The 13,414-nt window shown below is 52.1% G+C and overlaps 1 protein-coding gene across 2 annotated transcripts in view; it reads left to right on the forward strand.

Moving 5' to 3' along the window:
- The window catches only part of STK32B (serine/threonine kinase 32B), a 380,744-nt gene that overhangs the window by 342,461 nt on the left and 24,869 nt on the right, over nucleotides 1–13,414 (forward strand). For both annotated transcript variants that reach the window (XM_035005327.1, XM_035005328.1), the window contains 2 exons: nucleotides 5,395–5,498; nucleotides 12,740–12,856. In XM_035005327.1, coding sequence (XP_034861218.1) covers nucleotides 5,395–5,498; nucleotides 12,740–12,856 — 221 coding nt within the window. The remainder of the gene's footprint in view (nucleotides 1–5,394; nucleotides 5,499–12,739; nucleotides 12,857–13,414) is intronic.

Consider the following 13,414-nt stretch of genomic DNA (forward strand, 5'->3'; position numbering starts at 1 on the left):
GATGTGCTCTGTAAATATTAGCTTTGCCAAGGAGTAAATAATATATGTAAAAAAACCCTTGAACTTCTGGCACATGGTGGATGCTCCATAAAGGAAGAGGTGTATTGGGCACTAGGCTGAAAGTCATAAGAATGACGGTCCAGTCCAGCCTTTTCCACTCACGTTCTCCATGGCCCTGAAATTACCCATTTACCTCAGTTTCTCCATCTGTGGGTTGGGTGCTTTGGGGCTGGGTAGGGGTAATGTATGAAGGAACTTTGTGCCCTAGAAAGTTCTGCATGACTATTTTGTGCATGATGATGGTAGTTAGAGGTGGCATTTCCAGCGGCTGAAGATAGATTTAGGGTTGGCTATTCCCCCACCAGGTCATTGCCAAGAAGTTTTAATCAAGAAGGACTTGGGGCATTTGGTTCATCTGTAATCCAATTGGGGTACCCAGACCTTGGATCCTGGACATCCTTTCTGCGCAAGCCATAACTAACTCCTGTTATCTGCTTGGTTTGTCATTTGCTGTCCTGGGGAGGCAGGGTGCTCTCACCATTCGCTGTCCTGCAAGGAAAGCCCAGGCCTGGCCATGGCCGTGTTGGCCCATTCCATTCCTTCTGCAGCCAGACTCAACAGCAGCTAGGTCTCATTCTGTGCCGTTATGAAGATTAAATGAGCTTATACCTATGAAACTCTTAAAGCAAGGCTTATTGGTACATGCAGACGCTCCGTAAAGATTCCCTATTTTTATTAGCAGTGTATCAGGAGCTTAGAACAGTGCTTGGTACATAGAAAGGTACATAGTTTGTGGTTCGTATTATAGTCGTTCATGTATTTAGTCAGTCAACAAAGCTTTCCCACTTTTCTTCGTGGTGGGCATGCATGAAGAACAAGCAAGACACCATGACAGTCCCTGCCCTCGGGGAGCTCAAGGTCTAGTGACAAGCAGACAAATGAGCAAAAATGCAGCAGGGGGTGTGAATGTTGCCATCAAGAGATGCCTAGGGAAGGTGGGGTCAGGAGGAAGCCCAAATCTAATCTGGAGGGAGGAGAATCGTAGGAAATAATAATATCAGAGAGGTATTTTGAAGAGCAGATGACGCACGTAATGAACGTTGTAGTATCTGGGACCGTAGTAGCTTCCTGGAGGAGCTAACTCTGGAGCTGTACCTTTTGTGAGACAGCCCTGGTGAATTAGGGGAGAGAACAAGAGAGAGACAGACAGACAGATGGGGAGTTCCAGGAACAGTGAGCAGCATGAGCGGCTAGAGCCCGGGGTGGCGTGGGAAAGCCCAGGGGCAGAGTACGGCTTGGAAGATCTATGGGCAGGTACTAAGAGCACTGAATGCCGGACCATGGAAGTTAGATTCACTTAACCACACAGGCTGCCAGCCCTAGTCCCTTCCATCGCTCCACCAAAACTTAAAAAAGACTCCAGGATCAAGTCACATTTCCAAGCCATGTTTGTTATTGAGTTAGGCCACTTTTGAGAGCCAGTAAAGCACATGAGCCCGTTAAAGGCTCTGACAAGTCCAGCAGGAAGGAACGTGGTTGAACCTCATCATTTCCCAGACACGTTTGACCTCAGAATCCCTCCTCCTCCAAAATGTATTCGCCTCACAAGAATCAAGTGGTATTCCCAGGAACACAGATTGTGAGACAGCCCTGAGGACAGGAAGACCTTTAAGCTGACTGCTACCATGGTCTGTGTCCCATATCAGAAAACCAACTCCCCCATCAGCAGCAAGAAGAACAGACTGGAGAAGACAACTCTGGAGGCCTGAGGACTGGTGGGGAGGCCACCGGGAGGTCTGAGCAAGGGCTGCACGTCTGCGCAGAGGAGGAAGGGGTACAAGAGCCGTGCGGGGTAGAGTCACCTGGTGCCGACACTGGAATTTAACCATTACAACGATGGGATCCCTGAACCTGGGCGTCAGGATCCCGTAGAGCTGGGGGGTGGGTGGTCCAGGCAGCCTCTCCTCCCCATCCAGCCCGATGACAAGATGGTCTGCGAGGGACCCTTCATTTGTGCCATGCTGACTCTCCGAGGCCACAGGCTGTCTCTACTTCTGAGGCACGCAAGCAGTAAGCCGGACCAGCTCTGTGGCATCAGGGGTGGAAGAGCCGATCGATGTGCATTTATTAAACGCCTGCTGTGTACTTGGCCTGAGCACCTGGCCCTGGAAGGGTAGGAAGGTGTAAGGGTGCATCGGGACCCATCCTGGCGGTCACTTTAGTACAGGAGGAAGGACTTTGAGGTGAGAAAACCGAGAGAGGCGCACCCCAGGTCTGCCACACCAGATGGCCGGAGCGAGTTCCTAGCCCCTCTTATTCATTTCCTAGGGCTGCTCAACGACGTTCACAAACGTGGTGGCTTGAAACAGTAGTTCACTGTCTCAAAGTTCTGGAGGCCAAATCAATATTGAAGTGTCTGCAGGGCCATGCTCCCTTTGGAGGCTCTAGAAGAGGACCCCACCTTGCCTCTTGGGCCTCTGGTGGCTCCAGGGTTCCTGGGCTTGTGGCCCTCCAATCTCTGCCTCCTCCCATGGCCCTCTCCTTTCTCCTGTAAGGACGTCAGTAACTGGATTGAGGACGGGCCCTGCAATTTATCTTGAGACGGTTTTATCTGGAGATTCTTAATTATATCTGCAAAGACCCTGTTTCCAAATAGGGTCCCATTCACAGGTGCCAGAGGCTAACACTTGGATCCATCTTTAGAGGGGATACTATTTCAAGCTGCCACACCCTTCATGCCTCTACTTTCTTGTCTGAAAATGGAGATCATTACAGCACTTGTCTCATTGGGTGCTTGGGATGCTAGCGAGAGAGGTCACATGCATAAAACCCTCAGCAGAGGAAATGGACAACTGGTTGCTCTTATTCATTCATCCACATGTGAGAAGAGTCTCGTACCTGTCCTTGCAAATTTACACCTGCATGATGCTCTCGCTTCTACGCACTATGATTCCAGGCCACCAAAGCGGTCATTTTGGTGGCATATGGATTATGGCAAAAATGTTTTTCATGTTCTGTCATCAGTCCCAAGTGTGTAGGGGAGGAAAGAATGTCAGCGTCTCTGGGAGTGCAATCACAGGCCATAGATATTTGTCCTTTGGTTGGTCATGACAGCCAGGACAGAATGCTGCTTGTGCCCTGAATTCCAGATGGGCAGTGGCTACTGGGCATGACAAGGATTTATGGGGAGCACCTCGGCACACACAGCCATCCTGCGCTCATGGGCGCCTTCCTGCCCCCTGCACTGTCTGAGAACATGGGCTGCGCCAGGACCCAGCCATCCAGGCCCCGGGAATGCACAGATAGCACAATGTTCCAGAACTCTTAGCACAGAGAAAAGAGGGCAGGTGCACAGACTGAGATGCAGGGAAGGAAGTCCCTCGAGATGGGAGCTCAGTTTCAGGCTCACGGTGGGATCCAGGTGGGAAGCAGAAGAGCACAGCTCAGGGCTAGTGCCTGCTAAGAAACCAAATACTTGCTCACAGGATGCTTAATGAACAGGTGAGATGGCCACCTCTGAAGTCAAGCTGATCTACAAGGGAAAGACTGGGCAGACATCTAGATGCTAAAAATACACAAGTCAGCGTCTGGATGAAATTTAGGATGGTCCCCAGGCTTCTGGGCGATGGGGTGGATGGCGGTGAGGCTAAGCGTGACAGGGAGAGGAGATCGGAATGCCAATTCTACTAATGAAAGCCATGCCTGAGGTTTCTGGAGCACTCACTCCGGCCCAGCCGGGCAGCATATTCTCTTATTTAATCCTCATAACAGCCCAATGAAGAAACTGTTCTTATTACCCACATTTCACCAGACTGAGGCAAAGAGAAGCTTACGTAACTTGTTAAACTCAGGTCCAGCCACACTGACCTGCTTCCTGTTCCCCAGCATAGCCCATCGGTTTGTTTGTAAGGCTCAGATAACCGAAGGGGACATTTCCTCCAATTCCCAATGCTGCCTCCCCCTAATTTGGACTGAGTATCTCTGTGTACTTAAAGAAATGTTGATATGAACCTTACTTCAAACAAGGATGCTGTCCATGCATGAGGCACACCTCAGCTTGGCACTTCCCGGCTGTGACATCCTTCATGCCGCTGGCCCTCTCTGAACCTCATCTGTAAAATGGGCCCCAGGCAAACATGACCCTGTGGGCTCTTGTGAAGAGGTTCTCCTTAGAACCAGAGGGGGAACGTGCGCTCTAAGATACGGAGCAAATGGGGAGCATCGCCACAGGGCAGCCGGAGTCTGGCCGCTGGCTGCTAACCCAAGAGCCCAGATGGGAGCGTGCGTGTCCTGCCCCCCCTGCCTCATCCAGCCCTCCCCGTTCCCATGCCCGCTGAATGCCAGTCTGAAAATTGAGCTGAAACATCTTTAATCACAACATGTTGTGGTTCCAAGGGACAGATTTTGTCTGCCCTGACAACTGTAAAATGGAATTACGTCTGCAAGTTAATTTGCTGGAAAGGATCCACATTTCACAAAATTTTCCTGGAAGCCAATACGAGCAATTAGAGCGTGGACGCACTCCTGGCCTGGCGACTTGGGGGTGGAGCAATGAGATTAACGTACCACTCGGCACATTAGAGCATCTGAGGGCCCAGGGTACCCCAGGACAAGCACCCTGCCCTGAAGAACCAGCATCCACCACCCCGGGGCCTCCCGCCTTCACTTTTTGTTCGGCTGAGGTGAAATTCACAGAACAGAATGACCCATTTCAAAGGAACAATTCTGTGGCTTTCAGTACATTCTCAATGTTGTGTGACTACCACCTCTCCCTGGTTCCAGAACATTGTCATCTCCCCCAGCGGACATCCACTAAACAGTTACTGCTCCCCATCTTCCCGAACCGGGCAGCCCCCAACCTGCCTCCTGTCTCTGGGGATTTACCTGCCCCGGGAGTTTCATATCCCACCTGTGCCAAACTAAGACTGTTTCCTGCAAGAGGCAACAGTCTCCATGGGTTCAGGCGTCGCCAGTTGTTGGGATGCCTGACCCGGTGTTGGCGCCAGAAGCGGGGGGACATTTACGAGGTGCGGTTTCTTCATCTTAACTCAGATCTTACCCCACCCGTGTTCACGCTGACAGTGATTCATGCTCCACCCATCCACCTCCTTCAGGGGGCTTTCCCCGCCTCTGCCCTAGCAGACCCCCTCCACCACACACTGGAGCACCCCTACGCCCCCCAGGGGCCACACCAGTGTTTCCTGTGATGCGTGGGACTCGTTCTCGAGCCCGCTCGTGGCTTACGGAGGGCAGGACCCACATGGCACGGTGGACGGAGTCCTGGCTTTGCCCTCTGAGAGGCTGGGTTCCTGTCCCCCTCAGGTCCCCTCTGTGAGGGGCGGTGAGTGTAAACTGTGGCGTGCGGTGACCTTCTCTCTGTCCTGTCTTTGGCAGCCCCGGAAGTGTTCCAGGTGTATGTGGACGGAGGCCCCGGCTACTCGTACCCCGTCGACTGGTGGTCCCTGGGTGTCACGGCCTATGAGCTGCTGAGGGGCTGGGTAAGACACGTATCTGCGTGGGCAACATGGGGAGCCCCGGAAGTCGGGGCTCAGGTCAGACCGGACCTGGGTGCTGTTGGCCGGCCACGCGGCTGGGAAGGAGCCCACGCGCGGAGTCAGAGGCCCTGGGTCCCGGTTCTGATGGCCCGTGTGCCTGAGGTCCCTGAGCATGAGCGGGGCCCGGAGCGAGCTTCCGGTCCAGCCGCCTCCTTCTGCTCGTGGGGAAATGGATGTTCACAGGGGAAGGTCTTACGTAAAGGTCAGCATCTCGTCAGTGGCAGTTCGAACACCTTGGCATCGTGATTTCATTTAATAGCTGGCGATAACTAATGGCAACTGATAACTCAATTTTACTTCTAGAAAGAATTATGACAAACCAATTTTGAAGCCTTTTTCTTTGCACAAGTATTACTGGAAAGTGAGTGATACCACTGAACCTTGGTTCCCTTCTTGGTACAACGGCGATAAAAGCCTTCAGTCTGTTTCATGAGGCTGAGGTTACCGTGGGATCACTCCGCCCCGCGACGGAGACCCAGGGTTTGCATTTTAACTCGCCTTCGCTTCTCCAGACCCCGGCACAGAGCCACTGGCTACGTGATTGTGTCCACGCACGCTGAGGTCAGTGGGGGTGCACTCCTGGAGGGCAGGGGTGGCCCGTGCGGGTGATAAACAGTAAGGAATGAATGAATGAATGATGAGAGCAGTTTGTAAACCATCAAAGCCATGTGAGTGCAAATAAGTATTATTACTTTTCATCCTGTAGTTTAACAACTATTTTCTGCTCTTGATCTCAGTTACTTCCTCTGAATTCCTCAAAAGCATAATTACTATACATGATGTTTTTAGAATTAAAAATATACATATATATGTATATATGTATGTATATATATATATATACACACACACATATATATATAAGAACTTGTTTTCTCAGGCACCGAGTGAAAAAGTTCATCTTCTTCTTGGCTGGTCCCTTTGTCATCTGCTGGTTTCACTGATGCACACAGTCAGGAGGCAGTTTGAGGGTCCTGAAAGCTATATGAACCAGAGGACACAGGCATCCTCCAGATGCTGTTTATCTGACGTCCTCAGTCATACAAATGCCCTCGGCAAGCAGTTGCCCCAAGCATGATTGGATGTTCATCAGCTGAAAGTACCTTCTCTATGTTAAATAAAAATCAATTGAGTAAATTTGAAGATCTAATTGGCTTCATTAAACGATCTGTGAGTCGAGCAGCGCCCCATCTCGCTCGTTGCGAGGTGTTCCAAGGAGTCCTGAGAAATGGAAGGTTTTTATAGGAGGGTGGGGCAAGACGTTATTAGCAAAAGAAAAAGATTCTTTTAGGCAAAGAGCTTTCTAGGGGACAAGGCAAGCTGTCTTATCATCAGATTATCCGTCTTACTTCGCGGGGTGGAGAGGACCCAGGGGGCAGACTCCAGGCCAGGATTGAAAAATTCCCAAATCACCAGTTAAGATGACATTTCTGGGAGAGGTTGGACCTGCAATTAGATATGTATTAGGCCCTGATTTGGGAACTCGTTCTAAGGGACAGCATTTTGGGGCCTGTGGATTTTGTGTTGTGGTTTTTTTTTAAAACATCTGCCACTCCTCACAGGTCAGAACAGTTAATAGATGATGACTTGGCAAAAAGCCCCAAGGATAGAGTGGTTCTTGCTGGTTCCAAAATAAATCGTTTCATTTTCAATGCGGCAGAGTTTTCTACTCAGAGATCCAAATGCCGCGTTCAAGGGAGGAAAGAGAAGCCCCAGTGGGATCGGGGGCTTGGATGTAGTCGTGGAGTGACTGAATGAAAGAATGCCTGTTCTGTGCTTGTGTTAACCTTTCTCACAAATGTCTGGGTCTGGCTTCACCTTGGACAGGTTTATGCAAACAGTTAATTCTCTGTTTTTCATACATACAGGAAACCCATTTGGTAAAAAAACCATACCGAGACGCACACCTGCTTGTCTCTGGGGTGTGTAGATGGCTGTCCCTCCCCCCCAGAATTCCTCCATCATGTCAGTGACAGCATCCCTGATGAGTGGTCATCCACCTCTTTGTTCCTTGATTCCCTCAAAACCCAGGGAGTTTCTTACCTCCCAAAGATGAAAGCCATAATGGGAATTTTCTGGTGTGTGTATTCTAGGATGTTGGAGTTGGAAACAGAATGGGTAAGATCAGGACAGTCTGCTGGCTAAGGACCCAGGAATACTCTAGTCCCAGTCTGAAAAACAGCCATCTCTTCCCAAATGCTCTGTAGGGAGAGCCGAGGAATTGAGTGTCATCAATGGGCTTAAAATCTCAGCACAGAGACTCCCATGAGCCTGGGTGGATCTTATAGTCTGAACCAGGGACGTAAGTAGGATCTCTGAGCCCAAAGTAGAATCTTAGTCCTCACTCCGCACACCTGCTGAGTGAAAGAAAGAGACCCAAGATTGTGCCGCCTGGAAAGTTCCCTGTTAGAGTACAGATCCCTTGGTCTCCCTGGACTGCGACCACACCCTCTGATTAGAGGGGAGAGGATTCCCCGCCCACAGACCCAGAGAAGGGCCTTAGAGACCTCAGCACGCTGTTGTCCCCTTTTCCGCCTGCCAGGCTCCAGATGGCATCCCCGACAGGTGATCACCCACCTGTTCACTGGTTCCCCTCAGCATCCAGGGAGCTCCTTACGTCCAGAAAGAACCTGTTTCCTTTTCTGACAGCTTTAAGGGCTAGAAAGTGTTTCCTCTCACTCAACTGAAAGCTGCCTCCTCATTACAGACAAAGAGGATCTTAGAGGAATTCACAGGGTCAAACCCTAGCTCTACCACGTACCTCGTCGGTGATCTTAACCAAAGCTCGTAAACAGATTGAGTGCTAACAATCCTCATCTGTTAACTGGGGGAAAAAAATTAATAATAATATTTACCCAACAGGGTTGCTTTGAGAATTAAGTCATTTCGATGGTGCTGATTAGTCAGCACGTGCCTGATGAATGTCAGCAGGATTCCGCTCCTGGCTGTGATTCTTGCCCTGGGGGGCCTGCCAGCAGGCCGGCGTCCTCTCTGACTTAGCACCTTTCCATGCTGGAGCAAGCACTGGGAGTGGAGGCTGGGTCACGCCTGGTGGATGAGCGCCGCAGGGGGAAGGCCCCGGGGCCCCGTGAGCAGAGATCTGTGCTCCCTTCCTCACTCGGGGCTCCTCGGGGCTCTGATTCTGGCTCAGTCACTGATCTCCTCTGAGCCCCGGCTTCCTCCATCATGAAATGGGGATCATGAGGCCGACCCATGGGCCACGGTGGGGATGGCGTGAGAAAATGCGGCAGAGCACACACCGCATCCCGCCTGTGTGTTAGCTACGCTTCCGGCAATGACTCTGAGGTAGGATGATGCACATCAAGTGCTGATGACTTGCTCACAGGAACCTGGAGAATACCTGAAGGAACAGACATCTAAGCTGGGTCACAGAGGAGCTGCTGGAGGGAACAGTGTGGGTACAGATGGGGAAGAGCCGCTGTGGTGGACGCAGCAAACATGGTTGACTGACCAGCATTCAGAGGACAGTCGGGGGACAGTCCGTAGAAGCCTCTGAGGTCAGCTGGAGACACTCGGGGTTACCAGGTAGGCAGTGGTGCTGTCGGTGGACGTGGGGCACGGTGGTTGAGCGAGTGTCCTTTGCAGTCACCCATTTCCGGGCTCACATCCTGGCTTTGCCACATGGTCTCTGAATGCTCTGGGGTGAGCCCATTCCTCATCTACCAAGTGGGCGGGCAGGATTTCAGGCCCAAAGCACAGGGCTCCTCGACTTCAGCACGGTGGACACGTGGCGCTGGGGACTGCTTTGTGCTGGGAGCCGTCCTGTGCAGTGCAGGATGCTAGCAGTGTCCCTGGCCTCTCCCTACCAGATGCCGGCAGAAATCTCCCCCACTGCGTTATGGCAACCAAAAATATCTCCCAACATCATCCACTAGCCCCTGGGGAACAGACTGTCTCCGCTTGCGGACCACTGCCATAGAGTAACCAAGAGGACTAAATGAGATCCTGAGTGCCAGGCTCATGACACATTGCTTTGCACAGAGTGGGCTCTCGATGTAAACAAAGGGTGGGGCCCCCCAACCCCCCCATGGTGCCCTGAGGCCTTGTACCCTCTCTGCTTCTTCCCAGCCACCTCCCTGACCTTGCCTTTGACCCCAGTCAACTCATCTCCTTGGGGTCTTGTAGACAGAGAAGGTCTAGGGTGCAGAGAGGTGATGAATAAAGAGGGTGTGTGGAGCTCCCCTAGAGGCTGCAGTGCAGAACGAAGAACTGGGTCTACACCCCCTGGATGGGCTCAACCGCAGAGCAGAACAGGGAGTGTAATGGTAATGGTGTACAAAGCTGATGGAGAGAGGCAGTCCTCAAGTTGAACACAGACTTCTGGTCCCTTGGTAAAGAGACAGAGAGAGCAGTGTGCCAGGAGTCAGAACCTGGGAGGAAATGGACTCTGTGACCTCACTCTCTGGGTTTTCTGTCTCCATTAAGGGAGGGGAAAGAGCGTGTGGGTTGTTCCAAGGTTTTCAGGCTGTGTTTCCTGGATCTCTAGGACCCAGCAGAGGTGGTTCAACAGTTCTGGGGGGTGGGGAATGCTTCTTCTGGCTTTGGAGATTTCATAACCCGAGAAAGTGTTCCTCACTTTCATCTGTTCCGTGTTTGGGATTTGGAGTAAAAAGGTTTTGGGGGGAAAAAAAACATTGGATTAGATGGTCCTCAAAGCCCAGCTCAGCTGTAACAGCTCAAATAACAAGTCTATAGCAATTCTTGTCCCCTCTCTTCGATTTCTCCGTAAATTGGCATTTTTTGTAAACTGAGTTCAGTCCTGGAATAGAGACCCACCTGCACTCCATAATGAGTATATCTGGTGCCCTGCTGCTAAAATCACTTTCCCCAGCAGTACATGTAATTACTTTACCTTAGAAATGCCACTTGCTTTTCTGAGTCAACACATCCTAAGGCCAATACATGAGAACCAAGCTTCAATAGAATTCTTTCCCCGAGCAGGTGAAATAGTGATCTCAGGATTTGCTGATATTCTCGTAGAAGGAGCTGGGCTTCTCTGCAACCACCCACATGGACGAAGGCTGAGCCTAGAGCCACAAGCTGCAGAGCATATCCCATGCCTAGTGTTCCCAGCTTATCTGTGAATGTATTTAACCACTGTGTTGGCCTCGTGGCTTATCAGGGTTACCATAATGATGACCCTTGTTACTCTTATTGGTCTGGTTCCCTCCAGAAGCAGAGAGGACAGAGCTAGAGAGTGGTGGGTTTGGAGAGGGGATGGAAAAGCAGATTGATGGATGCCTTGAGGCAACCAAGAAGGAATGACAGAATGCAGTGTGAATGATGAGAAAAACCTTCCTATTTGTTGTTGGCTGGTTCTCCAGCCAGGCGCTCGGCCAGGCGGGCTCTGGTGTCGGAGAAACAGCAGGGAAGGAGAACCTGCATCTCTGTGGGATGGGGGCAGGGTCGCTGTTTGTCTTCCAGCCTCAGTGTCCCGACTTCTAAAATGAGGTGAGACTGCTCCATCTCCCAAGCTCCTCCCACCTCCAGGTACCGTTGGGACAGGATGGGAGGAACGGTTTCTCCAGAAGCAAAAAGTTGGGGAGAAGCGATCCGCAACAGTCCAGAAACCGCCGTCTCCGCTCTCCATGTTCACTCCTGTTATTTCTAATCATGGTAGCTGCTACTGGTCAAGTGAGGCGGGTCCTGCGAAGGCAGGGGAAGGCAACAGCCTCAGGAAGAAATTCTAAAGTGTTCTTTACTGGAGCCCTACTCCACTTCCCATGACATTGGAAGAAAATGTTTGAAGACATATGTAAAAAATGTTAGCATGTCTAGTTAGCTGGCCTTTCTAGGGAGCCCACAGGTTTTGGCTTTGCTCTGCAGATTATAGGACAAAAGGGGGAGTTCCCAATTCGATTGACAGAAGAAAGAGGAGGAGAGGTCAGGAAAAGGTCCCCTTCTGGGTAGGCACATCGGAAGGCACAGCCGTCTTTCCCAGGGGAGCCCCATTTGATGAAGATAAAGATGCTCCTCCGTCGCAGGGGTTCATCACCCATCCAGGGCTCGGGTTGCCCTCACCTCCTTGGGCTGGCACTTCCTATGAGCAGCAACCCTGTGGGAATCCCAATTCCACGGGACTGGGGCCAGCACTTTAAGAGCCACGTGAGCGCAGTACAGGCTCCACCCCCTTGCAGCTGTCCAATCAGTGGTTGCGGATGGATGGACTCATCAAGCTTGTCATCGTGCTCTGCGGGATGGCGGAGGCTGCCGGAGAGCCTGAGAACACAGACATGAGTACCAGACAAGCCCACCCCCGAGGATGCCCCAGCAGGAATTTCGTAGCAGACAATCAGGTTCACGCGGACAACTATGAATTCACTGCTCTCGGTTTCTCTAGTTGGTGGGCCACACGTGCTCCAGAAGTGACTGCCTGTTCCAGCCCTGAGCCACTTGACCGTGATGCAAACCTCAAAGCATCTTGGCCCACGGAGCTGGTTGGAGGGTGAAGAGGGGGAGAGAACCTGGGTGGAGGAGCAGGTGCAGAGTTCAGACAGTGTGCAAGCTCTGTACCCAGGGTGCCATCCCAAGTTTTGAGAGGTTCTTGGAAGCAAGAAACTGCCCAAGCAATGTTGGAAAAAGGCACCAGGAGGTTTAATGCTCTGCCAAGCTGGCCAGTTGGAGAACAGAGTTATGCATCCTCACTGGGGGAGAGGGGGGAGGGTGGTAGGTAGAAGCCCCGCGTCCCCCCATCCATCCACCCTACCGGACCCAGACCTTGGTGATTCCGGCCCTGTGCACTCCTGGCCAGCTCAGCCAGTGCTGGGAAATACGGTGTGAGGCCCACCAGCAGGTAGGGGCCTTGACTGGAGGTGACGCTGGGTGTCCAGTGGATGGTGAGAGCCACCCCATCCCCAGGCCTGGAGCAGGGACTCAGGAGTTAGGCTGTTGGGTGTGGATCCTGCCTCTGCCACTTACCGGGTATGTGACCTTGCCAAGTTCATTTAAGCTCCAGCACCCACCTGCTGAGTTCTGGCTCCACCTTGCAGGCCTGGTCCCTGTTGGCACATGGGTAGGGCCACCTGCTCTGCAGTGGAAGAGGAACGCCCACTATTACGTGAAGGGAAAGAATAAGCCACCCCCTGGTGTCTACACCGTTTTAACCGCATGCGCGGTGTCTTCCGATTGGCTTCTCTCTGACTCCCTGTCTGGTCCTTTGCTTGCAGAGACCGTATGAAATCCACTCGGCCACACCCATTGATGAGATCCTCAACATGTTCAAGGTGGAGCGCATCCACTACTCCTCCACGTGGTGCAAAGGCATGGTGGCACTGCTGAAGAAGGTAAGGGGACAGCCACCAGCCGGCCAGGCCTGGGGGCCGAAGTCAGTGCAGAAAGAGGCCTCCCAGCACATTCAGGCATGAGACAAGGAACGGAATGCCAGTGGTGGGCTGGATAAAGTAGGCAGAGCGCTCACACCACATCATAAGCCCACTCACAGTCTCGCGTCCAGGATCACAGAGCCACTGGGTGCTAGAGTCCGCTTGGAGACACATCTGCGGCAACAGGGCCCCGGGCTCTTTTCACTCCACTACAGGCTCCTAATAAATAGAAATACTTAACGCATACGGCTCTTTAAAATTGTTGCCACGGATGGTCTTTTAAGTCGCTGAGCTTTAAGAAATGGGGCATCTCCTGACTTTTTCCAGGAGCTCGAATTGACTAGAACAAAGCACTGGGTCCCCAAGGGTGTCCCCTGGGCCAGCAGCAGCAGGAGAAGCAGCAACCGCGGGGAGCGTGTTGGAAATGCAGATTCCCAGGCGCCACCCAGACCTTCTGACTCAGAAACTCTGGGGGTGGGGGGGGGCCCTGTGGTTTGTATTTCCATCAGCTTCCCGGGT

The sequence above is a fragment of the Mirounga leonina genome, unplaced genomic scaffold (assembly GCF_011800145.1).
Source record: "Mirounga leonina isolate KUSES-001 unplaced genomic scaffold, KU_Mleo_1.0 Mir_129, whole genome shotgun sequence".
In the NCBI taxonomy this organism is placed as follows: Eukaryota; Metazoa; Chordata; class Mammalia; order Carnivora; family Phocidae; genus Mirounga; species Mirounga leonina.